Source organism: Chiloscyllium punctatum, chromosome 10 (genome assembly GCF_047496795.1).
Source record: "Chiloscyllium punctatum isolate Juve2018m chromosome 10, sChiPun1.3, whole genome shotgun sequence".
Classification (NCBI taxonomy): domain Eukaryota; kingdom Metazoa; phylum Chordata; class Chondrichthyes; order Orectolobiformes; family Hemiscylliidae; genus Chiloscyllium; species Chiloscyllium punctatum.
In genome coordinates, this window is record NC_092748.1 from 17762409 (window position 1) to 17776751 (window position 14343).

The following is a 14343-nucleotide window of genomic DNA, read 5'->3' on the forward strand; positions in this document are numbered from 1 at the left end:
TTCTTTGAACGCTTTCTGCCTTGCTCTGCTTTGTATCACCAGCCCTACCAAAATACCCTGATTCCACTCCTAGTCTCACTTCCTCCTACCTCTATCCCTATCCTGTGCAAGTCCCATTCACTTATCAGTCCGTTTTGATTTCTGGCTCCCTAATGCCACCAATTAAAAATCCCCTACCTCTTATTTAAATTCGTTTGTAACCCTGTCTCTCCCTAATTCTGTAGGTACCCCCGCATTTAGAGCCCTGTCCTAGTTGCTGTTTCTGACTCGAGCTTTGTTTGTGCTCCCACCAATTATCTTCAGCCTGTACACATTACCTTTACCCTGCCATTGGCATCGTGCTTTCAGCTCCTTGGCTCCCAAGTTCTGAAATTCCTGTCTTAAAGCCCTCTTACTATCATTTTGAGTTGGCTGTCTATGTGAAGGGCATATACAACTATGAATGCATGTGCTGGCAACACTAGCAAATTACTAAATGTGAATATATAATAAAAAGATCCATGTGTTAGGAGTTATCATTGACAACTGACCCATTTACGTGATTATGTGGAAGTGTCTGATCCCATATGTTCCTCCCCATGAGTCAGTAGACAACTTATCAGAGGTATTATAAATAAATATGTAGAACAAATAAAAGGGGCTTTTCTAAGCGAATATTTGTGTGTGAAGTATTTGATCCCTTTACCTGCAGAAATATTGCAGGGATATTAGAAATAATACATGAGCAGATACGCAGTATTTTACCTAGCTCAGCTTAGTTGAGGATTGCAGGGCTGGAATGATAGGCGTGGGGATCAAAATGCATATTTTTTCCACATTAACTGTTACATCAGCAGGATGGAAATTGTTCTAAAGTGATGCTATTGACATAATTGTGAGGGACGTGATTTGTGGACTGAGAGGTCAATGACTAATGAGCACTTATTTAAAGTGATTAATGAGAATAATTAGAAGGGAGATGAGGAAACGATGAAGCAGAAACCCTAAACTCATTTTAAAAGTTGTCTGCATTTGAATCTCAATTGCCATAACCTCAGGGCTATTAACGAAATGTTTGAAAATGGAATTAGGTTGAGTGACTTGTTTTTCAATTGGTACTATCCTGAGAGTCTCATGTATTATTTCCAATATCCCCGCAATATCTCTACAGGTAAAGGAATCAAATACTTCACACACAAATATTCGCTTAGAAAAGCCCCTTTTATTCGAGGGGAATCTGCAGGTGGTGGTGCTGCCCTTGTGTTTCAAGGTGGTGGAGGTCAGATTTGGAAGGTTCTGTCAAAGAACTCTTGGCAGTGTATACTGTTGCTGGTACACAATGTTTCCACTAAGTTTCAGTGGAAGGAGTGAATATTCAAGATGTTCGATGGTATTCCTCTCAAAGCTGATGCTTGTCCTGAATGGTATTAAGCTTCTTGAGGGTTGTTGGAATTGCCCCCAATCAGACAAGTGGAGTGTATTCTACCACACTCCTGACATGTGCCGTATAGTTGGTGGATTAGGATTGGGTGAGTTAGGAGGTGAGTTACTCACCTCAGTTTTCCCAGACTTGGACTTGGTTTTGTTTTAGTATTTCTACTTGCAAAGTATTCATATGGCTGGCCCGGTCAAATTTGTCGTACTCCCAGGGTGCTGATAGTGAAGTGAGAAGTGAAACTGGTTAGTTCCAATCCAGTTCCAGTGAGCATAAAACTTCTAATTGCCATCATGTTCTCTCTGAGTGTACTAAGGTATCTGTGTTGGAACAAGGTGCAAAATACTACAATTGTGTTAATCTTAGGAATGCATAGTTTCAGTTTGAGGCTAAGCTGCCTCAAGAGTTTGTTCATATATTTAATTGCGTCATTGCTGATTAGTATCTTAATTTAATTGATTTACATTAGTACCTTAACCTGAACAAAAATCTAATAATCTCCTTGTTGAAACCTTCATTTGACCTACCCTCAAAAGGATTTGAGAAGATAGTTAGAGATTTACACTATCTTTGTGTGAAGAATTGCTTTCTAACCTCAATCCTCAAAGACCTAGCTCTCATTTTATTTACTACCTTATTCTGGACTTTCGTCATTAGCTCTTTATTTATCCTATTAGTTCCTTTACTCACATTAAGCACTTCAAATATATCATATTTTAATCCTCTGTTTGCAAGGAAATATCAGCCGAATCATTGCTACCTACCCTTATAATTACACTTTTTTTAGCCTTTGTGTAATTTTTGTGAATCTACAATCCATCCATACCAAAGCCAAATATCCTTCTTGAGGTACAGAGCGCAAAATTGAATGTATTTCTCCAGATGGAGTCTAAACAAAGCTTTGTACGAACTGTATCTTCACCTTCACTTTGTAAACCAGCCCTCTTGAGACAAAGGCTATACTCCATTATTTGTAAATAGTGTTTTGTACTGACAATTGACCTTTAGAGATTACTGTATTTGAGCCCCTAAATCTTAAATCTTAAACTCGTCATTTACAGTTCGTAGCTTTTCACCATTTACGTTGATTTATCTATCTGGTCTGCAAAGTGGATAACCTCTCATTTTTATAGCTCTGCTGTCTATGTGGTACTTTCCATTAACTTGTGCTCTTCCATTACAGTCATCATACCAACAGACACAAACCATTTTAATTCGAGACTTGATGGTGCCAACCTATTTCAGAGTATGGTGATTCATGAGAATCACCATCTGAAATATCTCCAGCAACCGTCTTTATAAGCTTGTTTCTCATCTTCTCAGCAAACGTGATTCAGCTGCTTTCAGTTTGAGGGCTACTTTCCCCATGCTGGTTATGCTTCCTTCTCTTATGTGTATTGACTTTGCAATATTTAGATCGAGCCCACTGTCCTTGATCTTTCAACTGGTCCTTCTGTAAATACATCTTAATTTTCTCTATTGTTCAGATAGTTGGAAGCCTGAACTATCTCTCGATATAGAAAAAGCCCCATCAGTTCTTCCATCAATATTCTCCAGCTAAGGATTAACATTTCCAACCACTGCTCTTCAGTGGTTTTCATGAGTAAGGCTCTCCTCTCAGCAGATGTACTGTTATTGGGGGAATCTCTTGTTCCTAAGACAATCCTACCTCCAATGAGATGGTCTTTCAGTTTTGCAAATTCTCAAGATTCAACTCGATACCTCAGTACAGTCACACTCTGATGAATATTCTCCTCTTCTTCCTAAGCTCTGATGTTAAATCTATAGCATTCATTGGTAGAGGGTTAAAAGTGAGTCTTCAGGTTTTCGAAACTGTCATAATTTCCTGCTCCTCAGTAAGGTTTAAGGGCCAGTGCAGCTTGTAGCATGGTTTCCACAGTTCTGATAACCAAGTTGGTACACTTCAGGTTTTGTTCAGGTTTCTTGTTTAACTCTGTGTCATTCCAATTCATTTTCAAATCTCCCTTCATCTTCCAAAGGTACAGAGAAAGAGTAAGAGAGTAGCTAACCAGATTACTCTTTAGCAGAGGCAAAGCAAAGTTGATGGCTCAAAGAGTCTCCTTCAGGCTGTACTGTCCTAGGATTCTGTCATGATATGCTTGAAGAGACTTATCAGGTATTCCAAAGAGGTTGTTTTCATGTTTGGCCATGTATCGTGCCCCCTTGGTAAATCAAGTGCTGATCAGACATTGCAGTGCACAACAATGTCTCTTGCTCCACCTCCCCAAATACCAAATAACATAACAATTGTCTGACTTTGTACCCAAAAAGGGAACGTTCACTGCCACTCTTGGGAAAGCTATTGGATATCTTTCTGATCTTAGTTTGTTTGAGTGAAGACTGAAATTGTCCAACTATTTTGTGGCACCATATGTTAATGTGACAAAAATGGCAATGATGGATTATTTTTTGTAGTTTTTCTTGCTGGTCACAGCATGCACAGAATTAAAATTGGTTTCTGCCTGTTGTTTCTCAAGCTATAGAGAAGACACATCCCAGCATGACTCTGTGCATCAGGACAAGGTCTTAGTCGTGATAGTTTGATTGCTGTCATTGTCCTTTATTGCAGATAGACGGCTTGGAACTGATTGTAGTATTCCATTCAATTCATGTATCATATATGAATATTTTAAGTAACAGTATGACTGACTGCCATATCTCTATTGAAGATATTCTTCAAATTTGAGGAATGAGTAGGGTTATGATTCTTTTTAGATGCCTTGGTGGACATCTCTGTGGCTAAAATTCTACAGGTTCTAAGTTTGTCCATGTTCAAATGCCAATGGGCATTTTAGACACAGGTACAAAATCTCAGCTGACACTCTGGCGTAGTACTGAGGAAGTGCTGCACAGTCAGAGGCGCCACCTTTCAGATGAGACTTTAAACCAAAGTCCCTGATCTCTCTCAAGTCAAAGTATATTGTATGGCAATACGTCAAAGAAGTGAAGGGGAGTTTCCCAGTCCCTTGGCCAATATTTATCATTCGACTTAATCCTTTAAAAAAATTACCTGGTCATTGTCACATTGTGGTTTAATTATTTGGGGAGGTGGTAATGGTAATGTCACTGGACTACGAACTGAAATATTGTGTGTAGTTCAGGTCACCACGTTACAGGAGGACATAATTGTTTTGGAGGGAGTGCAGAGGAGATTTACTAGAATCTTACAAGCTGTATGGAAATTAGCTGCTGCATTTCTGACATTGTAAGAGCACTTCATTGGTTATAGAGCTGTTTGAAATGTAAAATACTGTATAAATCTACACAAGGCATTTGCAGTGGCAAGTAAAAGAACATTTTGGGGGGTCCATCTTGTGTTCATAGTTGATGGTTCTTGACATTTTTAGAAAAAATCATAATTATTGTTAAGTATATTACTTGTGCTAAACATTTTCATTTTATTTGCTTTATGTTCACTGCAATGAGTATAAATCTTGAGCCAGTTTCAGATTGACCTGCTGAGTGTTTCCAGGATTCGCTCTCTGTATCTAATGGGCAGTGTACCAGAGGTGCAATAAGGAGATTTTTTTTAAACTGTTATGATGATCTGAATGGGTGATGAACATCGGTTTGATATTAACATTCAAAAAGCTGACATTGGCATGATGTATGAATGGCCAGTTCATTGGGGTATCGTTCCAATATAATAGCAACTGAGTCACAAAGTCAGGATCATGTGATGCATTTAATAAAACTGGAGAACATGGATCAGGGTTTCTTTTCAATGCAAGTCTAATAATCTTGACCTGAATAATGAGCAGATGTAGGCGTATATAACACTGATTTGAGAGGGGATGAGAAATCTGTTGAAAAGAGTGACATGCAATCTCTGGTGTTAAAACTTGATAGTAAATAACAGCCAACATTTCACTGGTAAACATATTCTTAATAATATATCAGTACGTTACATTTTCATCCAGTGCAAATGGGTAAACTGAACTCTTTCCATGCACATTCGTGCAACAAATTATCCTCACCCAAGCTTTGATTAATTCTATTGTTGATGTGGCTATTTTTCAAAAAAAGCTTTAGTGTGTAACAGCTGTGGAAAGGTCTAAAAATCTTGCTTAGCTCTCTGGGGAGATGGAAGCAATTCTAGGTTTTTTTTACTGGAGGAAATCAGGTTTTAACCTGAACTCATTATTTTAACAGACTTCAGGTAGACAGTGCTGTTTAATTTTGGGCCAGTTGGCTCAAATTACATTGAGACATTTTCTAAATTAAAATCAGTTTGATCCCATTCACTGATGTAGTTATAATTTCACGAAAACCCACATCTTCGTTAACGTTTGTTGAAATATACCATTTTCTCTGCTGCAGCTCACTAAGAATATTAGACTTCTGGTAACTTGCAAGAGCCTAGTTTAACAGTTTATCTCCTATCTGTTGTCACTTTCCTTATAGTTTTCCCTCGAGTATGGTGTCAGTTATTAGCCATGTTTTGTCGATTTATTCAGGCCTCAGGACCTGAGTCTTTTTTTTCAGAATCGTGGGATAAGGGTGTTGCTGGCTAGGCCAGTATTTATTATTAATGGGCAATTAAGAGTCAATCAAATGTAGTCCAGACCAGGTAAGGATGATAGTTTATTCCCTTAAGGATATCAGTGAACCAGATCAGTTTTTCCTGATAATTGAGAATAAATTTATGATTCATTAATCCAGATTTTTACTGAATTCAAATTCCATCATCTGTGATGTGGGTTTCAAATCCAGGTCTCCAGAGCGTTACCTGGGTCTTTGGAGTGACAATCCATGATAACACCACTAGGCCGTCACCACTCCTTTTTCAACATTGTACAGTTACTGTACTTTGGTAGGATAATATATGATCTATGGGATCCTAGGAAAAGGGGGAGGGGAGATCAGAGTTGCCTATGGCCCCATTAATTAGTTAGCTCATGATGTTAACCATAGCGGTTAACTGTAGGAAGAGAACTTTCATTGTATTAAGATAAATAACAAGTTGTTATTGTCAGTTCAGTGACCTCTATTTTGCAGTGTGTCTTGCTGTGAGGCTTGACCATAAACCAAGCTCTGCCAGCTTACATTCTGATTGATGTCTTATCTAACTGTGATGTATTCAAGTATAAATATTTCAAAACAAGCAATGGCAAAAAGAAACTGTTGCAGGTAGGACTTTAGAGTAAATACTTGTCTGTTTTTGAGAATTAAAGGGTTAGAAGCTCATTGTACATAGTGGTTTAATCAGGGCATGGGCTTGCTTTGGTTTGTCACTTTCTTTGTAATTTTTAATAACAACCTGTTTGTGCACTTTATGATATCCCTCCATGGCATGTGGGACTTGAACCCAGACCTTCTGGCCCAGAGGTGGGAGCACTATCACTGAGCTGCAAGACCGAAAGTGCATCTTTGTACTAAATATTAGGGCAAAGTGGTTTCATGTGTGGTAAATGCTTGTTAACAGCAATATTTTTCTCCTTAATTATCAAGGGGTGACAGCTTGCCTGGAGAAGAATGACAGAGTAGCTGAAGACGACTATGAGATAAATATTGTAAATGGTCCTGAACGTGGGCGACAGAACCAGGAGCAACAGGTATCACAAATCTGTTTTACTTTAATATGAATATTATAACATATCTAAGTGACCAATTATTAAGCTGTTTTTAAATCTCACATCTTGCTGTGTTTGAATCTTTGATTCTTCTTAATTGATATTTTGAGAACTGTGATTAAAAATTAATCTGAATTCTGTTTGCCATGAAAATGATTTTGGGTGCCATGAGACCATGGTATGTTTATATATGTGCCCTAGCAAATCAATGCAAGCTTTTTTACCTCTGGCATTAGCAATTCAGATGAATATCTCTGTCATTGCCTGTTTCCAGTTTGAAGTTACACTGTCAATTTCATGGTGCAGTAATTTGTGTTGTGCAATGACATCAAAATGGCAGCAGGAGTTGAGCAACAGATTTACATTGAGCAGCCATGTCTGCTGATATAATGTGGTGTGATTCCACCTCCAGTTACAAGCAGTATCATACCAGGCCGTTGCTGTGCTGTGCTTAACTGCTGCCCAGTTATCCATTGGGTATTCGAGGAACTTTTAGAAATATGTTTAGAATCATCTTAAGATAACACTTGTACAATGAAAAATGCAATCAAAGCAGTGAGTTTCATTTCTACAGGAACAATCAAGAAAATCTGAAGTTAGGGCTCCTTTTTCTCAGAAACAAGAGACCAAGAGGGCCCCTGATGGAGGTCTTTAAAAGGGCTCAATAAGGTCGATGAACAGAAGATGTTTCCTCTTGAGAATCCAAAGCTAATGGACCTTAAATATAAAATCGTCATGAATAAATTCAGGAGGGAATCGAGAAACTTCAGATTAGAATCAGAATCTGATAGTGGTATCCATGTGGTATAGCTGGAGGAAATAGTATGAATGCATTTGAAGAGAATTTAGCAAAGTATATGAGGGTAAAAGAGGAAGGGTCACAGGTCCCAGTACGTTAACTCTGATTTCTCTTTGCAGATCTGCTGCCAGACCTGTGGGTTTTTCCAGCAATTTCTGTTTTTTTTTGTTTCTGATTTGCAGCATCCACTGTTCTTTTGTGTCTTTTTGCAATTTTCAGAAATCTGTTTATAGTGAGAAAGCCAGAAGACTGCTTCTTACCAGAGCAATTTGAACATTTTGCAGTAACGATGATCTGTCTGAATTGGTGCTGGGTTTATATTTAATTATTTGGTTTTGTTTTGAAACCACATAAGTGCAACCAATGTTTTGTGTCACAGTGTTCAATGTACTCTATTTGTTGAGGCCTGTCATAAGCAACTTTCTCCTAAATTGAAAACCAACATAATGAACAACTTTCTTATTCAATCATCAATTGCTACACAATACAAATTGAGCCAAGTTCAATAATTATAATCCTAATTAGACAAATATGACCAGTTCAACCAATTGGTCTCAAATTGCAATTATTCATTCTAATCATTAAATATCCCAAATGATTTGATGAAAGTAATTTATAGATAGTTAAAATGCTCTGAAAAGAGGCATATAGTTCAGACATCTACAGAAACCTTATGTCTAAGGCAGTGGCTGGGTGTGTGGGTAGAATTTCATGATTGAAAATCCTATACAGTATCAATGCTAGAATGACATATCTTTACAGAGTGAAGTGTATGTAATGATTCAGTTTGCCATTTGAACTGAGGGTACAAACTTTGGTTCAGTAAATACATTTCAAAAGCTGTTGAGCAAATACTAATCCTTCAGAGCAAGATGAATGAAGGTGATCCGCGCACACATTAGGATTGAGATGGTTAAGATTCTGTAAGGATTTAACTCAGTAGATGCTGAGAAAATGTTCCACTTGTGAATGAGGTCAAAGTTAAAGCCCCTTAGTGTATTATTGTCACTAATAAATCCAATAGGCAACTTCTTCACTCAGATATTGGCTACAAATTGGAACTTGTCACAACAAAGCATAGCTGAAGTGAATAGCATAAAGGTCGTTCTGCTATAATGTGCATTCCATTTACAAGATTTCATTTTAACGTGATTGACGAAGTAGGTCGTGAACTTCTGAAACGTGTACTATTGGTTATAACGCAGTTCCGGCCACATTAATTTAAATGACGCCCGCTATTGTGCAATTTTCTTATAACATGAGATTGTATGAGAACAGAATATTGCATTATAGCAGAACTGACTGTAGATGCATTTGAGTGAATGTAAAGGATGTATTAAACTAACTAAACATTTTAGAGAGAAAAAAATAAAGGATGCAATGAGGTTGGGTAAGAAGGCTTGTAGATGCATAAGCACCAGCACAGATCATTTATGCTGAATGGCCTGTTTCTGTGCTGTAAATTTTATTCATTTCATACAAGATCCTGAATATGGGGTCAATTAATTAGACTGTATAGTTGTCCTCCACATTCAGATTTGTTCAGTGTAATGGCATAATCTGTTTTATTGTGTAGAGATTGCTTATAGCCTTCTATATAGCACAGCATTGAATTGAATTTAAAATTATTACAGCGGAACCTGAGTGTATTTGTTGTTTTCTGTCAGTAGATGTGTAAAATTTTGATGTTACTGAATTATAAGCATCTGACAATATTCTGTAATGTTATACGTTATTTTTGTGTCAGTAATAATTCTTGCTGCAGATCCTTACTACGTACTGTGTAGTACCTGCAGTACACATTGATATGCATTTAACAAATCATGGTCCAGACTGTCACATATTTTTAATTGGATGTTTTTGTTTTCTTCTCTTTATTTTGCTGGCTGCTAGCTACCAAAACTATTTGATGGCTGCCACTTCTATTTCATGGGTCCATTCAAAAGCTGCAAGAAAGAAGATCTTGTTAATTTGGTCAAGGTTGGTGGGGGGCAGGTCCTTGCCCGGCAGCCAAAACCAGACAGTGACGTGACTCAGAGCATCAACACTGTGGCTTACCATGCATCCCCTGGCTCGGATCAGTCATTTTGTACACAGTATATCATCTCTGACAAAGACAGTAACTATAAGCCTGAAAGAGTGAGGTTAGGCAAAGTGTGGACTACCCATTCTACATGGCTGATTGACTGTGTGAAAGCATTTGAACTGCTGCCGATAACCGACCATTAATGAATTTATCCATATATGTAGTTGATGTATTTTATAAAATGAGGCTCTAAATGATGTACTATTGATACAAAATCATGAAAAAAAATGCTTGAAAATGTAAACGCAACTCAGAAAATGCAAATAATATTAAAATTATAGGTCAAAGTTTGTTTAAACTAATCACTGTAAAAATTGCTTTATAATGACCTTTCTCTGCTAACTTCACTTATACTGTGTCACATTAAGTATTCATTACGCTAAATTAAGCTCATTCAATAAAAAGATTTATTTTATATCTTGCTCTACATGTTTTTCACACTCAATTTGTTTTAACATGCAAAGAATAATGAAATACATCTGTTTAACTTGAATCCAGACGTGCTGTGTGCCAGCTTTTGTAGGTATGTGTTAATCCTTTGATCATTAACGCACTGGTTATCAAATCATGTATTTTTGTAATGAAGGTCCATCCCAGTGTTAAATCTGTCCACTGTTCTGGTTGTTGCCAAATCACTGAAATGAAAAGCATCGTTTAAATAAACCAATAAAATACATCAGTAAAATCTGTGAAACTGTTCTTGATTTACTTAGGACTATAATTTTAGGATAATTGGGATCACCATTGCAGCCCACTTCCATCAACCTGGAGAGCTATGCAAGAAAGCCTCCATGATTTTTGTTTTGTTGTAGCACTTTACTCTATAATTACCAACAGCATTGTCAGCTAAGCTTAGTTGAGTCAGTCAGGGCCATGAAAAGCCAGCTGAGTCTTTAGAAATTTTGAATTCAGGCAATGCCATTGAATCAAAAACCGTAGAAGAAAGACATTTGACACTGTTGTATCAGCACCAGTTCTTTGGAGAAGATGCTGTATTACTCCCACGATTTTGCTCTTTCCCCACAGACCTGCAAATTTATCCTTTTCAAGGATTTGCCTAATTCCCTTTTGAAAATTACCACTTAATCTGCTCCCATCACCCTTTTTGGCAGCACATTTCACATCATCATTATGTACTCTGTACAAATATAAAGTTCTGGTCCCACCTTTTATTATTTTGCCAGTTATCTTAACCGTGTTCCCAGGCTCATCAATTTCCTACTCAGTGGAAATAATTTTTCTTCAGTCACTTCATTAATACCCTCCATAGTTTTGAACACTTCTATTCAATCTCCCTTTAATCTGCCCTCTTTTTAAGGAGAACAGCTTCTCTAGTCTCTGCAAATAATTGAAGTTTCTCATCTCTGGCACCATTCTAGTAAATCTTGCATGCTCTCCTGGGGTCTCACCATCCTTTCTTACAATGCAGTGCTCAGAATTGAAAACAATTCCCTAGCTGGAGCCTAACTAATGATTTGTAAAGTTTTAAAATAACTTTAAGTCCTGTATTCCATCCCTGTGTAAAAACCAAGAATCATTATGCTTTCTTTTTTTAAAACGGTTTTCTTAACTTGGCTTGTTTCCCTTGGATTCCAGGTATCCCTATTCCTGCGTCTCCCTTTAAGCTTACCAGTTTGTTCATCTTACCCAAAGAATGCTAAACTTGCAAATGTTTGTTTCTGGAGCACTTAAATGTGCAAATAGCTGTGCACCTCTTCAGCACAGACTGGTTAAGCTGCCTATCCAAAAAGCTGTGTTCAACCATGCAGCTGTCATTTCATGCTTCCTCTCACATGTCATTAACTAAAGTAAGTGTTTAGTTATATTGCAGCAGCCAGGCCATTCCAGTGAGGCATTATCTACCTTAGCAAGCAGATTTCAACACTTGCTGCATTTCCCAAAGCTCAGTATTAGCAATCCACTGGTATATTTTGATTAATAGATTTCACGCTTTTGCCATCTCTGCTCTCACTTCAACAAGTTGCATTCAGGTAGTGCCTTTTGTCCAGTAAAATGCCCCATCGCACTTAACAGGAATGGACTCACCCGAATCAGTTTCGCACAGTGGAGGCATTGGGATAAATGATTAAAGATTGTTGGTTTCCAAATCTTCTCCAGTGGTGCACACGGCCTCTGCAAATGCTGGCAGAGAGTGATGTGCTTTTTCTTTTTTGCTGTCTCTCTAATTGGGACCTTTTCATTGACCGTTAACAGCAGCTGCCCACCAGAGGACAACTTTGTAGATTGCAGTCTGATGGGAATTTTTCATTGCTAGCCCTCTCTTCAACACATGGGCCTGCTGACTTTGGTGTGCAGTTCACACAATTGTTAGTGTGTAGACTGTTCATCATATTGCACAGTTACGTGAATGAGCATTGTGATCTAGTGTCGTTTTCCTGCCTTTTCCCTGTAACCCTGTGCATTGTTTCCATTTAAATAATTGTCTAATATCCCCTTGGATGCCTCAATTGAACCTGCCTCCACCATATTTCCAGATAGTACATTTCACATCCTAGCTACTCTCTGTGTGCTACACATTCAATTCTTATTCCTTTTAAATCTGTTCACTTCTTCATTTTATAAGTGATAGCAGTTTTCTATATCTATTGTCTCGACTCCTTGTGATTTTGAAAACTACTTTTAGCTCTCCTTTTAGCCTTCTCCACTCACAGAAAACAGTTCCAACTGAAGTTTTTCATCCCTGCAACCATTCTTGTATGTCTTCTGCATTTTAAACAATGGATTCACATTCTCCTTAACACGTGGCACCCAGGACTGTAAGCGGCATCCCAGCTAGTGGCTTCGACAGGTTCAACAGTACCACTTTGCTTGTGCCACTCTCTACCCACTATTAACGAAACCCAAGATGCCATTATGAACTGTTCTGTCCTGCACCATGATATGCATCTAGTCTCTGCTCCTGCGTACACTTAGAGTTGTACCGTTTCATCCTGTCTATGTTCTTTATATAAAATTGTATCACCTCACGTTCTCTGAATTGAATTTCATCTGTCACCTATCTACCCACATCATCAGCACGTCAATGTCCACTTGAAGTTTGATGCTCTCCTCACAATGCTTCCAAGTTGTGCAATGTGCATGAACTTTGAAATTGTTAACCAATGTCGAGATCGTAAATATGTGTCAGGAAAAGATCAATCGTTAGCATGTGTTGTGTCCCAGTACTGAGCCCTGGGGAATTCAGCCCCCTCAAAAAATTCATTAACCATTACCCTTTCCTATCATGCAGCCATTTTTTTGTATCGATTTTGCTACTGTTTGTTTTACTCCATGAGCTTTAACTTCGTTCTCAAGTCTGTTGTGGGGCATGTAAGAAACGACTTTTGGAAGTTCATGTATATAAGATCGACAACATAATATAACAATATCGTAACTGTATTGAATCTCTCCAATGTGGGGCCCAAAGTGTTCATACTGCCCCTCCAAAGAGCATTCCAATCCAGACCCAGACCCTGTCACTGTAACCCTGCATTTCCCGTGGCTAATCCACCTGGCCTGCACATCCCTGCATACTTTGAGCAATTTAATCAGGCAATCCACCTTACTTGTGCATCTTTGGACTTTGGAGGAAACAGGAGCAGCTGCAGGAAGCCCACGCAGACATGGGGAGAGCGTGCAATTGCTTGAGGCTGGAAATCGAGCCAGAATCCTTGGTGTTATGAGGCAACAGTGCTAACCACTGAGCCACTGTACCGTTGTGTAACACTAATATGAAAACATAATATCGCATCAAGCCTCGTCATCAAAATTCCAAGTTAGTTATATATGAATTTCCTTAAATCCATTCTAACTCTCCTTAATAAAATTACATTTTTCCATTGACTATTAATTCTATCCCAGATCATTGTTTCTGAAGTTTCCATACCACTGAAGTTATGTCAGATCTGTAATTGCTGGGCAATTCTACCTTTTTTTGAACAGGGTTGTAATACATCCAAGGCAGGCAGGTCAGCAGAGGAGGTAGGGTTGCCTTGTTAGTAAAAAATGAAATTAAATCAATAGCAAAAAAGAAAGTAGGGTCAGATGATGTAGAATCTGTGTGGGTAGAGTTGAGGAACCATAAAGGTAAAAAGTAAACCAGAACAGGAGTTATCTACAGGCCTCCAAACAGTAGTCAGGATTTGGTGCGTAAGGTACACCAAGAGATAGAAAAGGTGTGTAAGAAAGGCATGGTTAAAGTGATTGTGGGGGATTTCAATATACAGTTGAACTGGGAAAACTAGGTTGGTAGTGGATCACAAGAAAAGGAATTTGTAGGATGTCTAGAAGATGGCTTTTTGGTGCAGCTTGTGGTGGATCCCAATGGGGATCAGGCAATACTGGATTTAGTGTTGTGCAATGAGGTTGACTTGGTCAGGGAGCTTAAGGTGAAGGAACCCTTAGGAGGCAGTGATCGTAATATGATAGAACTTTGCAGTTTGAGAGGGAG

At 38.3% G+C, this 14343-nt stretch overlaps 1 protein-coding gene across 3 annotated transcripts in view; it reads left to right on the plus strand.

The window, feature by feature from the left end:
- Positions 1 to 10587, plus strand: part of bard1 (BRCA1 associated RING domain 1) — a 175034-nt gene extending 164447 nt beyond the window's left edge. For all 3 annotated transcript variants that reach the window (XM_072578614.1, XM_072578615.1, XM_072578616.1), the window contains 2 exons: positions 6887 to 6990; positions 9701 to 10587. In XM_072578614.1, coding sequence (XP_072434715.1) covers positions 6887 to 6990; positions 9701 to 10036 — 440 coding nt within the window. In that variant the 3' untranslated portion in view covers positions 10037 to 10587. The remainder of the gene's footprint in view (positions 1 to 6886; positions 6991 to 9700) is intronic.
- Positions 10588 to 14343: the final 3756 nt, after the last annotated feature.